The sequence below is a fragment of the Stegostoma tigrinum genome, chromosome 18, assembly GCF_030684315.1.
Source record: "Stegostoma tigrinum isolate sSteTig4 chromosome 18, sSteTig4.hap1, whole genome shotgun sequence".
Lineage (NCBI taxonomy): Eukaryota > Metazoa > Chordata > Chondrichthyes > Orectolobiformes > Stegostomatidae > Stegostoma > Stegostoma tigrinum.
Genome location: NC_081371.1, coordinates 17001353 through 17017678, shown reverse-complemented (window position 1 = coordinate 17017678; position 16326 = coordinate 17001353). Strand labels below are relative to the sequence as shown.

Sequence of the window (16326 nt, the reverse complement as noted above, 5' to 3'; positions counted from 1 at the left end):
GACTAGTTTGATTATGGAAACTGGGCAGCATGCACAAGTTGGGCTGAAGGGTCTGTTTCCATAATGTAGACCTCTATGTCTCTAAAGAGAGATAAAATTGTGAACTAGAGCTTTTGAAACGCAAAAGGTTGAAATGACTGGCCCATTATTCTATGGCAGAGAAAACTGCTATCTAAACTGTCCCATCAGGACAGCTTCCAGAGCAGAGGCTAGACACAAAATGCAAAGGAAACAAAACAACTGGTGAGAATTCAACCATGTGCATATTGGTGCAAGATTGCATCACGTTGTATAATTGTCCTCTGATACAGGAAGCATGACCATCTCATGCAGTGCATCAAAATTTTACTCATTCCCAAGAGAAATTTCAGCCACATGACATCACATCACACCTAGATCACATTCTAAGCCAAATGACCTCAAGCTGCTTGCTTTCAAATTAAGATGAGCCTAATAGCTCACCAAATGCCAAGCCAGGTCGCAACCATAAACAGTGAGAAAAGCTTTGCAATTGCAATACTTATATCAGCACCCAGAACACACTTTCATAAGCTTTCCAGCAGGCATCACTAAACGGCATTCAGGAATGAGTGTTGCTGAGTACAACTGCAATAATCACACGATTGATGATCACAAATTAGGTTAAATAATTCAGCACAGAACAGGAATAAAGCTGGGGCCACTCAAACCAAACAACTGCTATATTTCCCCACTTGATTATTAGTAGCGCTTTTTTTTTTTAAAACTGGCCTGGCAGCTAAACTTGAATTGCTTAGGTCTAGGGGCTGAAAAATGTCAGACAGAGTTCAGTCTGGATAAATGAGGGATATTGGACTTGGGAATAACAAACAAGGGCAAGGCTTATACAGTTATCGATAGGGCCTTGGGTAGTATTGTAGAACAGAGGAGCCTATACAGATACAAAATTCTTCAAAGTTAGCATCATATGTAGACAGGATGGATTAAAAAAGGTGTTTGGCGTGCTCACCTTCATTGGTCAGTACTTTTGACTATAGGAGTTGGGGCACTATGTTGAGGTTGTACAGAAAATTGGTGAGGCATCTTCTGAAATACTGCATCTAGTTCTGGTTGTGGAAGGTTATTAGCAAGCTGGAGAGGGTTCAGAGAGATTTACACAGACATTGCTGGGTATGGAAGGCTGGATTTATAAGGAAAGGTTGGACAGGCTGGGACATTTCTCAGTGGAGTGTAGGAGGTTGACCGGTGATCTGATAGAAGTTTATAAAATAATGAGAGGTATGGAGAGAGTTGATGGTAGTTGTCTTTTCTCTAAGATGGGAAATTTCAAAACTAGAGGGCACATTTTTAAAGTAAGAAGAGAGAGACTTAAAAAAATAGGAGCGAGGCAAATTTTCTTTTTACAAAGAGGGTGGCTCATACGTGGAATGAACTTCCTGATGAAGTGGTGGATGTGGGTATAATTACATTTAAAAGACATTTGGATGGATGTGTGAACGGAAAAGGTTTGGAGGAATATTGGATTGCAGCAGACAGGCAGGACTTGTTTAGTTTGGAATTATGATCAGTATGGACTGGTTGGGCCAAAGAATCTGTTTCCGTGCTGAAGACTTCATGTCTGGCTTGCATTCAGCTTGTGGTACTTGGTACAAAAAATAGCCCATACATGATTAAAATTGTTAAGCTCTGGTAGTATCTATGTGTGATATATCATTAAGCAAGCTTATAGCTTATAGGAAGAAATGCACTTCTTTATCCCACCCCCTCCAGAAAAAATATATTATGACCTAACAAAAAAATTAAAGATTCCTCATGTAGTTTTTGTGATTTCAACATGAGTGAATACCTTCTTTTAAATCCTGACATAAGAAAGGGATGTGATCATAATAGGGATACAATGTCACCATGAACTAAAGGATTAGGAGAATAAAACAAAACTGTTTGGCAATTTTTCATACAATAAAGATTGAATTCATTCAGTTCTTTACTTACCAAATCTCCCCATCATCATCCTGAAATATAGAGTTAATAGACAAACAGTTAATAATTACAAACAAAGAGTTAGGTCATGTCTCATTCATAACAGACTTCTGGCCAACTTTTAAAGATTCTTGAATAAATCAGAGCTGATGTGCGTAATTTGAGGGGGTTTGGTCAAGGCTAATATTTAGAAAATAAATGACAAGTAGCACATTTACTTGTAATATAATAAAGGCACATGAATTAGACCAATTAACCTAATCACCAGACTACAGCTGTACTTATAGCTATTCTTACCCTGAGAATGGATTACATATATTATCAGAAGCGTACTTCTTAACAAATAACTCTGCTTTTTTATTCCTATGTTTGCACATCACATCACAGGTAAAGGAGAATGTTAGTCAGGGTACCGAAGATGATCTTCGGTGAAAGCAATATGGACATCCAATAGATTCTTATTTTAGCACACCTAAATATGAAAAGGCAATGTTGGACACCTATCATTCCCATAATACAGCTGTCCCTATCACTTCCATGTCCCACAACAGAAACTAGCCCAGAATCATGACATATTTTCCAGCTTCAACAGCTGAGTGCAATTACTTCAATTTCTCATTTTCACAGGCCTGCAGTACAAAACTGATAATATTTGAAAATTAGATGGCAGTCACATTGAAAGAAACCACACATTGCTGGTGAGAAAACGGGAAATGCCACAGTGAGGCAGGTAAGAGAATTCTATTTAAAGGAGGGTACATAGAGCAAAATGTACCTAACCTGGGAATACACTGTAGTATGTTATTGACCTGCAACTGTCCACAAACTTGTGTCAGTGCAATGTGACACTTCACCTGAAGTAGCAAGTCTATTCAGAAGGAATAGTGTATGTTTCTGGTATCGGGCAGTTCTGGATTACCTGCCAGGCTGGTTCAACATGACAGTCCTTGTTAAAATGAATGTAGTCACTTCAGCAACATGTGCCATTCTTAGACCAGATATCTCGGGGTGGTTGTGGGGGAGCGGCCTTGCTGGAAAACAAGACATCTTCACGAATCAGGGTACCTAATGGAATTTGCTGGTTTAGAAAACGATCTTCACAATGAATCGTTCTGAACAGCGAGTCAAGGAAAGTGCACGCATGCACCTCAGTCAGGGTGTGCGTCAGCGGTTATGTCAGGTGGAGGTGTGCACCCATGCCTAGATTGGGGAATGCAGCAGCAGGGGTGAAATATTGTCCTCAAACAAAAGGGGGCCCATTCACACAGGAACTGCATGAAATGATTCAAAAGCATTCTTAAAGCCTCTATGCAGATCTACTTTATTAGTCTCAATACGTGGGAAGCAGATGCCCAATTATGACCAAAGCCAAGACGCATCAAAAGGTAATGCCAAGACCTTCTAACCAACAAGAGTGGTCACTGGGAGAGAATGGTAAGGAGGAGGAACGGCTTATGGAGCTAACAATCTGCGACAATCTCTATCAGTTAATAACAGATATTCATTTTGTGGAAGGGACTGAAATAAGACTCACAAATCAGACTCAACACCTGACACCTCAGTTCAACCCAGCCATCCACAATTAAGAACTCCTCCTTGACATGAAGGATTATTGATATACAAATGGAGAAATATATATGGCCCTAAAAAAATGATACAGGGAAGGAAAGAACTCTTGACTTACAGTTTAAACAAGAATTCAACAAACGGCTACCTGAGGCAAAACAGGCTAATGTGACCATTAATCTGTTCATGAATGATAGGTCATCTGCTCTCTACCCAGATTATGACTGTTTGAAAATTGAACAAGTTACTAGAAAGAGACATTGTTAATAGGCAGGGAATAATGAAAAAAATCACGCTTGAGAGTCTGCTGTAGCAAAGATTTTGAACTTGGGTATTCAATGCTGGTATTAATTTGATAAATCTGTCATGGTCTGGCTGGTAATTCAGTAAACACAAGAGCATCTCCTCAGTTTGTCGATTCGCTTAGTGTCATTAAAATCAGAAGTCAATTAAGAATTTCACAGAAATTTAATCCTATAAAATTTTGCAAAACAAGAACTGATTCATTGTAAAAGAGTTCCACAGAAAACAACCAGAATTCCTAGCTATTTTATAATCAAATTTTAGAAATCAATAACTCATTTTGACTTGTATGTTTGCCGTCTGACTTTTGCTTCCAACGTTCTTCCTTAATAAATTTGTTTAGCAATTTCAGCCTGAGGTGTACAATTTATGTCATCTGTTTCTCAAAGGGGAGCACAGTAGTTGTTACCAATGAACATATCAACAAGTTGCTCACTAAGAATTGGCTACCTCCAGTCTACTACTAAAGATAACACGTTGCCCTACAGGAAATACGGTCTTTTCTGTGGAAGTGACCATTTGCCTTCATTCCTCAAAAATACAATTTCACTTGTTTGAGATGATAAACTAATTCAACTCCTGAAAAAAAATGGTGTACTTTAATACAGTTTTACATTCCTACTCTCTTGAACTACATCTATATTTGAGACACATTAAAGTTCAACTTGCTCTGTTGTGCTGGTAAACTCCTCTGTAACATGCGATGTTTGCAGTATGCCCTCCCGCTTCTGTAAAAAAAAAAGAATTAATTGAACCAGAAGCAGAAGCAATTTGACCTATTCAAATCATACAACATTTTCATACTATAAACAATTTAACAAGAGGCGGGAACTAATGTTAAGAGGGCAAGAATACAAAAATAGAGATGCTCTGTTGAAACTGCAGAAGGCTCTGGTCAGGCCATATTTGAAATATTATGAGCAGTTTTGGGCCCGGTATCTAAAGGAGGATGTGTTAGACTTGGAGGAGGTGCGGTTGAGGATTCTGGGTCTGTACTTGGAATTTAGAAGGACGAGGGAGGACCTGATTCAAATCTACAAAATACTAAGAGACCTGAATACAGTGGATGTGAAGAAGATGTTTCCAATAGTAGGGGAGACTAGGGCCTGAAGGCACAGCTTCAGATTGAAGGGACGACGCTATGGAACTGAGATGAGGAGAAATTTCTTCAGCCAGAGGGTGTTGAATCTGTACAACTCATTGCTTTAGAGAACTGTGGAGGACAAGACATTAAGAAAATTTATGACAGAGACAGAGATAATGGGAACTGCAGATGCTGGAGAATCCGAAATAACAAAGTGTGGAGCTAGATGAACACAGCAGACAAGCAGCACCTTAGGAGCAAAAAAGCTGGTGTTTCGGGCCTGGAGATGAAGGGTCCTGGCCCGAAACATCAGCTTTTGTACTCCTAAGATGCTGCTTGGCCTGCTGTGTTCATCCAACTCCACACTTTGTTATCGCTTATGACAGAGACAGGTAGGCTCGTCATTGGTCAGGGAGAAGGCAGGAGAATGGGGTTGACAATCATATCAGTCACGAATGAATGGCAGAGCAGACAAGATGGACTGAATAGGCTAATTCTGCTCCAAAATCCTATGATCTTACGGTCTAAGTTACCTGTCTAAATTTTGCAATAAAATTGTTAAATTACTTGTATTTCAGTAAATGTAGAGTAGAGAGGTGATCTTCCTTCTGTAAATTAAAATGTCCCAGGAGAAGTATGCTTGTTCTTTTACTTCTATAACAAGGTCTCGTGGCTTTTGTGGTGCAGTGGTAGAATCCCTGCCGTTAGCTCAGGAGGTCTAGGTGCACGTCCCACCTGTTCCAGTGGCATGTCATAACATTGCTGAACAGGTTGATGAGAAAATATTTAAAAGAATGTCTTTAAACCAAGCTATCTAGGAAATTATCAAGTCTAATCACTAGTCTATGCTGAGCTAAGTTATCATAACCAAAGAGTCTGAGTGAGGAATTCAAGATTTACAATTGACCTCGATATGTTAAGCTGTCAAAAAATCAAAAATTAACCACAGCATCCAATTCCGCAATCTAGGAGCCCCTGTTCAGATGACTGAACAATGGCAAAGTTAGTCCAGGTGCAATATCTTCAGTATCAAATAGCTTGATTTAAAAAAAAAACTTAAGAGTTGCTTTATGCCCTAACTCACTGAAGAACAACACTGGCATAAAGTAGTTAAGGAGACCTAAGGAAGTCAACAGATTGGAGAAGAAACATCAGCAAGTGAAGGGAGTGGGGACTTGATCAGAATTAATCTCGACCAGAGGGCTTTATACTACAAGTGCAGCATCTAAGAATCTTGTCGCAGCAATATCTCATTCTTCACACTGCATGCATTTTAGAAGTGGAGTGGAGGATATGCCCTGCATCAACGATGAAGTGGAGGTGGTCAAGAGCTTCAAGTTCCTCGGAGTAAGTATCACCAACAATCCATCCTGGTCCATTCATGTTGGTGCTACGATCAAGAAAGCACACCAAAGCCTCTACTTCCTCAGAAGGCTAAGGAAATCCAACATGTCCACATTAATTCTTACCAATTATTTTATAGATGTACCAATTTTTTCTTATAGATGTAGCATAGGAAGCATCCTTTCCAGATGCATCACAGTTTGGTACGGCAACTGCTCTGCCCAACACGGCAAGAAATTACAGAGAGTTATGAACACAGCCCAGCCCATCATTAAAACCAATGTAACTGCAGATGCTCAAAATCACAAACGAAAACAGAATTTGCTGGAAAAGCTCAACAGGTCTGGCTGTGGACAGAAATCAGAGTTAACATTTTGGGTCCAGTGACACTTCCTCAGAACTGAAAACCAGCCTTCCTGCCTTACATTTCCCACTACCTCAGGAAAACAGCCAACATAATCAAGGAACCATCCCACCCTCTGCCATTGGGCAGAAGACACAAAAGTTCAAAAACACGTCAACAGATTGAGGAACAACTTTGAATATAAAAGCAGGGTGTACTACTAAGGCTTCATAAGGGTCTAGTCAGGCAACTTTGGAGTACTGTGTGCAGTTTCGGGCCCCATATCTCAGGAAGGACGTACTGGCCCAGGAGCAGGTTCGGAGGAGGTTCATAAGAATGGTCACAGGAATGGAAAGCTTAACATGTGAGGAACATTTGATGATTCATTGGAGTTTAGAAGGATGAGGGGGGATCTAATTCAAACTTTCAGAATACTGAATGATCTGGACAAAATGCATGTTGGGAAGATGCTTCCATTGGTAGGAGAGTCTAGAACCTGAGCGCACAGCCTTAGAGCAAAGGGAAAACCTTTCAGAACAGGGAGAAGGAGAAACTTCTTCAGCCAGAGAGTGGTGAACCTATGGAATTCACTGCCACAGAAGGCTGTGGAGGCCATGTCATTGAGCACATTTAAGACTGAGATAGATAGGTTCTTGATTATCAAGGGGATCAAGAGTTACAGGGACAAAGCAGGAGAATGGGGTTGAAGAACTTATCAGCCATGACTGAATGGTGGAGCAGACTCAATGGGTTGAAGGGCCCAATTTCTGCTCCTATGTCTTATGGTCTAACTTCTTCTCCATTGTTATCAGACTTATTAATGGACTTCTCATATTAGAGTTTATCATTCTCTGTAGCTGTAACACTATATTCTACATCCTGTTCTCTTGCCCTGGTTTCCTAATTAAACTATGACTTGTCTGGTTAGCATGAAATACAATACTTTTCACCGAATCTCAGTACATGTAAGAATAAATCAAATCAAATTTGTGATTGAATTAGCAGACTTTATAGAGGCAAGCAAACCTCAAATTTAAAAGTTTAACAAAAACAGTGGTTCTAAAGAAAGATTGGAATTTTTTTTCTCAAACTCAATCCCAAACAGGCTGTTTATAACACCCTTGTGTAGCTTTTGAACTTTCATAAATGTGGATGTATAGAATAAAAGCAAACTGTAAATGACATATGAAAACATTATTCAAAATTTTTAACACAATAGTATCAATGTTTCTAGGCTTCAAAAGTAACCATTCCACATTTGATCATTTGTTCATTCTGATTTTCTAACATTTTACTTCAAATGTTGGATTTTCAATTAATTTCAACGTTAAAATTTAGAAAATATGAATATTTTCAAATACTATTTACAGTTTGCAATCTGATATACATCCAAATTGAAGGTGCACCTTGATCAACACTAATATTGAGGGGTCTATTTGTAAGTCTGATCACAGCTAAATGGTACAAGGAATCTTCCCATAACTAGGGTGGGGATTAACAATGTCCCACTTTGTTTCCTTCATTTGAGTTCTGGAGCCACGATGTCATGCTGCAACTGTACAAAATGCTAGTGCGGCCTCAGTTGGAATATTGCGTGCAGTTCTGGTCGCCCCATTACAGGAAGGATGTGGAAGCATTGGAAAAGGTGCAGAGGAGATTTACCAGGATGTTGCCTCGTCTGGAGCGCAGGCCCTATGAAGAAAGGCTGAGGGACTTGGGTCTCTTCTCAGTGGAGAGAAGGAGGCTAAGAGGGGATTTAATAGAGACATACAAGATGATCAGAGGATTAGATAGGGTGGACAGTGAGAATCTTTTTCCGAGGATGATGACTTCAGCTTGTACAAGGGGTCATAGCTACAAATTGAGGGCTGACAGATTTAAGACAGATGTCAGAGGGAGGTTCTTTACTCAGAGAGTGGTAAGGGCGTGGAACGCCCTGCCTGCCAATGTAATTAACTCAGCCACATTAGGGGCATTTAACCAGTCCTTGGATAAGCATATGGATAATGATGGGATACTATAGGGGGAGGGGCTTAGATTAGTTCACAGGTCGGCACAACATCAAGGGCTGAAGGGCCTGTTCTGCGCTGTATTGTTTTATGTTCTATGTTCTACGTACTCTTCAGAATTAGTCTCATTCTTAGGCACACGCATCTCCAAAGACAGACACCTCACTCTGCCACAAGCCAAAGGATACATCTGTACTTCTCTAGGGTCTCCCCTAAAAATATTAAAAAGCCATCCCCTATGGACAAGCACTGAGCATGCGCAGGATCTTCTCAAACGAGGAGGAATGTGATGGACACCTAAAGGTTACGAAGGACACCATCATTACAACAGGATACTATGCACAACTCATCGATCACCAGTTCCATCATGCCACAGTAAAAAAAAAACCACAACAACTCCTCAGCAGACGGACACAAGATACAGTACACTTTGTTGTCCAGGACTTCACCAAAGCCTTCAACATGACATTGATGACCATGAGCATCTCACCAGGACACAGCCTACACCTCCACTTCTCACCTTCAAACAACCACACCTTAAACAGACCATTATTCACAGCAAACTACCTAGCTTTCAGGACAGCATCGACCATAAGGCCTCTCAACCCTGTCATGGCAACCTCTGCAAGACATGCCAGATCACCAACACGGGCACTACCATCACACGTGGGAGCACTACCCACCACGTACATGGCAGTTACTCGTGTGACTCGGCCAACGTTGTCTATGGTGGGGCAGCACATGGGCTGAATCGCTGCTTCACAGCGCCAGGGACGTGGGTTCAATTCCACCCTCCGTCTGTGTGGAGGTTGCACATTCTCTCAGTGTCTGCATGGGTTTTACTGGGTGCTCTGGATTCCTTCCACAGTCCAAAGATGTGCAGGCTAGGTGGATTAACAAATCTAAATTGCTCATTGTGTTCAGGGATGTATAGGTTAGGTGTATTTAGCCATGGGAAATGCAAAACTGGCAAAGGGTAAGGGGGTGGGTCTGGGTGGGATGCTCTTCAGAGGGTTGGTGTGGACTTGTTGGGCTGAAGGGCCTATATCCACACTGTAGGGATTCTACATTTCTATGACTCTATCTCATGTGCTGCAGGCATGGTGTACTGGCGAGACCATGCAGACGCTACAACAGATGAAAGGACACTGCACAACAAACATACACAGGATTGTTCCCTCCCAGTGAGGCAATACTTCAGCAGTAAAGGGCATTCAGCCTCTGATCTTTGGGTAAGCGTCTTCCAAGGTGGTCTTCGAGACACACAAAAACACAGAATCGCTGACCAGAAACCAATAGCAAAGACAGCCTTATCTGTGATCTTGGGCTCATGTTACACTACACGTGACCCCACTATGCTGTTCTGTAATTGTAAAATCTTCCTTACTGTCCTGTTTTGACAATATTATCTTGATAGCTTGCTGTGATCTCTCTACTTTAATTAATTTGTACAGTTTTGAATTAATTACTACTTTTGGTTAGACCCTCAACATGCGATTCTTAAACCTATCATGTTATTCCAGTCATTTGGTTTGACTCCAGCACCACCTTATACTTTAATTATATCCTGTAATTATCTCTCTGCCTTGCCTAATCAGATTATAGGTCATCCCATCGCTGGTTATTCAGTTGTAGACACTTTACTCAACATCTAACATTTTTGGTCACCTGCAAAGACTTATTATCTAATACACCAGTTCTATGATCTTTTGATCACTTTGGTCTTGATCTCTCTGCCTATAAACTGTGCTCTGTGTACTTCTCCCTCACTGCACTTGTGCTCCACAAGCTTGTGATTTCAAATAAACCTGCAGTCTATAACCCGGTGTCCCCTTGTCACAGTGCAAAGCAAGGACTGACGACATTTCTGACACTGTTAATTGATTAGACTGCATTCTTCAAATTTTCATGGATAGTTTTAAGGTTGCCTGTTGTCTTAGAGTCTGTTAGCAACAAACAGTTTTATGGCTCGACAGATTGCATATGGTTCTCTAGGGTTTTCTAGGAGCTGAAACATGTGACTGGAAACAAACTGATGGAATATGTTTCAGAAACAAAACACTGCAGATGCTAGATATCAGAAATAAAAACAGAAAATGCTGGAAATAGAGCAGCAGCAGCTGTGGTGCAAAATGTAAAGTTAACACTTCAGGTTCATGAGTGTTCATCACAACTGCAAATGATCAGAAATGCAATCAATTTAAAGCAAGTGAAAGGGGGTGAATGGCGAGAAGAATAAAAAGGGATGGTCGAGGATAAAATGAAAGATAAGAGAATTAAGTGACAAGAGATTGGTGGCAATGTGATAAGTAGAAACAAATGATGTGGATGGGGAAATGTAAACAACAGTTTGACAATCACTACCAGCTAAAAGCAACGAGAAAGGGAAAAATTATACTAAACCTGAAATCTCCACTGAGAATGGAAACAAAATGGGGTGGAGATTACAGTTTAATATTGTTGAACAAAAAATTGAGTCTAGTAGACAATAAATTATCTAATCAAAGAATGATTTTTTTTTTGTTGCTCAACTGCGTTTCATTAGAACATGGAAGAAAGCCAAGGACAGGGAGGTTAGCACAAGATTATGCTTGCAGGCTGAACTTATGTGATCACAACATGGTCACCTGATGTACATATGGACACTCCAGTGCACAGCTAGCTTAATTCTTAATAAATGTTATTTACTAATTCCATCCTCAGTAGACTGTCTGTGCAGTCTGCACATATTCCCCATGTTTGCATTAGTTTCCTCTGTGTGCTCCGGTTTCCTCCCACAGTCCAAAGACTGGTCAGGTGGATTGGCCATGCTAAATTGCTGCTAATGTCCAAGGTTATGAAGACTTAGGTGGATTAGCCATGGGGAATGCAGGGCTCAAAGGTGGAGTTTGATGGGCTGAATAGTCTGCTTCCATACAGTAGAGATTCTATGATTCTAAATTAAATGTAAAATCATTGTTGCATCCAGCAACGTTTGGGGCATGCGATGGTGAGGAGAGAGAGAAGGTAAAAGGGTGTTGCATACCCTGTGCATGGAAGGGGAGAAGTTTTGGATGCTCAAGTGACTCAGGGTGTCACAAGGCACAATTCTCTTGAATGCTCAAAGGGGTGGGGAAGATCTATTTAGTAGTGACATTAAGTTAGAGGCGGCAGAAATGGCAGAGGATGAATCACTGAATACAAAGACTGGTGAGGTGAAGGTGAGAACAGCAGAACTCTCATCACCACTCTGGGAGCCTGGGTAAGAGCTGAAAATAGGATAGACACAATTGATGGCCCTGTCAACTTTGTGGGGAGAGACCTTTTGCTCAAGAAAACAGGGAAAAAAACAGATGTGCTGGTATGGACACTTGTGATATCAGGATAAATGCAACAGGGGATACGGAAACCAGCAGAATGGAATGAAGTCTTTACAGGACTTGAGAGATTGAAGGTTTGAGGAAACATTTAAGATATTCAGTGGGATTATAATGAATACTCATAGATAGCTGAGTCCAGAGACAGAGTGTAGTCACGCGAGTAAGGGGATACGGAGGATGCAAAAGGTGAAAGAAACACGTAAACAAGAAGTTGAAGTTTTCCAGTTCAGGGCAAAACCAGGAAACAGCACTTATACAGTGATCAATACACAAGAAAAAGAGATGAGCAAGGGGCCCCACGAAGCAATGGTTATGTTCCACATTTCCCTCAATTCAGATATTTATTCAGACCACATTCCCTTGGTTATATCATGTAACAACGTTCTAAGAAGAGCTACTTGTTATCTCAGGCTTATTTCCCACAATTTGCAAACATACTGCCGTAAAAATTTTATCCCCATAATCTCAAATGAGAAAATTTTGGAAACTCGCCTGCTTTGAAAGAAAACATCATCTTCCATTTTCTATCACACTGCTCAATATTACAAATTGCAAAGATAAGTGAAGCAGTCGTGCGAATAGCTTCAAGGAAGTTTAATATCAAATGGTTTTAAGATATTGATGGTTCACTTACCCTTACAACCACCACTTGCACGGAGACATGCTCTGGCAATCTGATGGGGGCTCGGAAGTGCATAGCTAAAGCCACGAGAAGGTGAAGAATAGCCACCATGCTTTTTGTGTGAATTGCTAAAAAGTAGATATGGTTATCAAAACATCACACAACAAACAGCTTTCAAGGATTCTATCACACAACTAAGCAATTGCTTAGTTTTATTGTTTTCTTTGGTTATACTATTTCTGCATTGTGCACCCAGGCTATTCAATCCAACTGGTTATGCTGGACTTTATACCCCAGGCCAGCGTCCTTTTAAGTTATCAGCCTATCCATTAATTACATTCTCCTTCATTTGCTTATCCAGCTTCCCAATAAAAACACTGATGCTATTTGCCTCAACAATTCCTTGCACATGCCACATTTTTACAAATTTGCAGATGAAGAAGCTGTGACTGAATTATCCATTGGACTTATTAATGACTATCTTTATGGCTTTAATTCTGGGCTTCTTTGCGTATGGAAACATTTTTGTTAAATTAATGTAAAGAATTTTGCAGGTGAGATGTAATATCTTCTGGCAGGTCGCCCCTCAGCCAGCTTTGTTCCCAGAAAGACAGAGTTCTGGCCTGTTCTGCTTCTTCTGGGATCATTCTCGTAAACCATTTTGCATCATCTACAATAGCTCTAAATCCCTATTTATTGTATGGACACCAAAACTGTGTGCATTAATCAGAGGACGGACAAACCAAAATTTGATAAGTGTTTACATCATCTTCTCAGCTTTTCAGTTCTAGCCTTTATAACTGAACCCTGGTATTTGGATTGCTTTTTTTTAAAAAAAGACCTTATTTGCCTGTGTTTCTCTGTGATTTGTGTATCTGCACTCCTAGGTCATTTTACCACTCCACTCTATTCAGACATTACTAACACACTGTGATCAAATTCTTCCTATGAAATGTACCGTCTCACACTTGTCTATTTTAAAATTAATTTGCCAGTTACTCTCAGGTTCTAGTCAACCTACAAAAATCTGCTGCATGGTTCCTTTTGCTTTGACCTTAGTCATGACCCCATTACATGGTACCTTCTCAAAACCTTTTGAAAATGCAAATATATTAATCTTCTAAATTATCCTCATTTATTCTTTGTCAACGTGTCAAATAACTTCATAAATTTTAATAAGCATGACCTTTGCTTAGTGACATATCTGGTGAACACTATTATCAAGACAGAAATAATACAACTTCTCTAAAATTGCCGGGAGTTGCTTCAAACAGAAACACACTCCAGTCATTGCAACTGTAGCATCAGCAGCTGCCGTAAGAAAATCAACAGTCCACAACATTCTAATTAGCATTCTGTCTGAACCAAACAGCATAAAAAAATTATACACTCATTCATACAAACTTGCTAAGATGAATGTGGAAATATTTCAATGTTACCCCATATTACTATAAAAAGTATTAAATTAAGTCATCTGAAAGCAAAAAAAGTCTTTGTCTCCAGAAAAAAGTATGAAAAATATTTTTGTAAAGTATGAATTTCTGTACATCAATGATGATTCATGAAGCTAAATTTTATTTAACTATATAAAAGGAATATAAAAACTTGAAAGTGAGGTGAGAGCTGCCACTGTCTCAGGGGATCAGGGGTTGCTTTCTCGTTAGACAGAGATGACTAATGGCAAGCTTAATGTGAGGGTCATCACACCTCCGCCAAAAAATGAAGTTGAGAAGGTGGGTCTTCATGTTCGTAAAAGCTTAGATTTGTGACTACAGGATAGCCACTTCATCGTCGACCAAGTGATTTTCAGAACATGTAATGGGGAGGATCTCCCTTTGAAATGATATCCAAAGGAACAAATTTAACATTTTGATAAGCCCTTTGAACAAACTACTCTCTCATGCAAATGAACATGGCAATCACCGTTTAGGGCAATTTCCATTATCCAAGAGGGAACAAATCTCTTAACTATTGCTTCATGATGCAACTGGCAGAAAATTATAGTCTCCAAGGTGACCTTGCATTCAGTAAAGAAAATAAACACAAAGCAATCACCTTTCTAAACTCAGACTAGAGTTCAGACAAAAAAAAAGCAAAAATACATTTATATCAAGGCAGGAGAAATTTTGGTTATGCAGCATTACAAACAGAAAGCACAAATGCAAATATTCAGTATTTGGAGTTTAAGCTATAAGCAGAAGACTGCTTGTAAAAAATAAATAAAGGGTTAACTGTAATGGGGATACTGCGTCTACAAAGTGGTGAGAAATGTTTTCAATTCTTATGACAGACTAATTATTGGCAAGCTATATCAAGCAAGGACAAGGTAGAGTCACAGATGTACAGCATACAACTCATTCATGCCAATCAGATATCATAAATTAGTCTAATCCCATTTGACGGTTTTTGGCCCATACCCCTCTTACCCCTTGCTTTTCATATACCCATCCAGATGCCTTTCAAATGTTGTAATTATACCAGCCTCCATCACCTCCTCTGGCAGATCATTCCATACACACACCACGTTCTGCATGAAAAAGTTACTCCTTCAGTGTCTTTTAAATCTTTGCCCTCTCACCTAAAACCCATGCCATCTGGTTAAGGACTCGCCTATCCTGAGGAAAGGACCTTGGCTGTTCAACCTATCCATGCCCCTCATGATGTTACAGACCTCTCTAAGGTCACTTCCCAGCCTCCAACGCGCCAGGGAAATCAGCCCCAATCTATTCAGCCTCTCCCGAAAAACTTCAACCATGACAACTTCCTAACACAGCAAAGACAGACACTGAACAAATACAGAGAATTATCCCATGTCCAGCAACTTTTATATTAATAGGTGAGATAAGGAACAAAACTAACAAAAACAAGATTACGATATAGAAAAAACCTGAAAGAACTGCAGATGTTATAAATCAGGAACAAAAACAAATTGCTGGAAAAGCTCAGCAGATCTGGCAGCATCTGTGAAGAAAAATCAGAGTTAACGTTTCGGTTCCGGTGACCCTTCCTCAGAACTCATTTTTCTTCACAGATGCTGCCAGACCTGCTGAGCTTTTCCAAGATTGTCACATATTTCAGCTGAAGAATGCATCAGCTTGATTCAAGAAATAACAAGAACAACCGTGAGAAAAAACAAGCATAAACAAGAATTACTCTAAAGCTGCAAGTCTTTACTGGATCAGCACACATCTTGTGATACTTATTTCATATAGAGTAATCACTACAGCCTATGATTAATTGTATTATTTTAGTAAATTTTGCAAGATTTTCTAGAAAATTTCATTAAGAACAAAACTAAAAGCTCATTTTTAAACTTAAAAGCACCGTACTCCAGCAAAACTGACCAGAAGGATTTGGTGTGGGGTGGGGATGAAGGTCAAACATCGCTTCTCAATTCATTGCTGCCCACATACTTAAGTCAATATATCAGAAAGTCAAATTAGTAGATTCTCCATGCGTTGCTAGAGGCATGCACAACTTTCCTTTCCTTTACTCAAACCCAATTTAAGCTACAACTCTGAAATGGATGAAACATCCATTGTTTCATTTTGTCAGAAAATTTGTAATTTTAACGTTAACCTTTCACCTTAGTAAAAACTGAAAGAACTGCAGATGCTGTAAATCAGAAACAAAAACAAAGTTGCTGGAGAGGTTCAGCAGGTCTGGCAGCATCTGTGGAGGAAAAAACAAAAGTTAACGTTCCTCAGAACTGAGGAAGGGTCACCAGACCGTTAACA

At 39.9% G+C, this 16326-nt stretch overlaps 1 protein-coding gene across 2 annotated transcripts in view; it reads right to left on the bottom strand.

The window, feature by feature from the left end:
• Positions 1 to 16326, bottom strand: part of parvb (parvin, beta) — a 74931-nt gene that overhangs the window by 24471 nt on the left and 34134 nt on the right. For both annotated transcript variants that reach the window (XM_059652356.1, XM_059652357.1), the window contains exons 6-8: positions 12602 to 12717; positions 4498 to 4556; positions 1972 to 1991 (exon numbers count right to left, since the gene is read on the bottom strand). In XM_059652356.1, coding sequence (XP_059508339.1) covers positions 1972 to 1991; positions 4498 to 4556; positions 12602 to 12717 — 195 coding nt within the window. The remainder of the gene's footprint in view (positions 1 to 1971; positions 1992 to 4497; positions 4557 to 12601; positions 12718 to 16326) is intronic.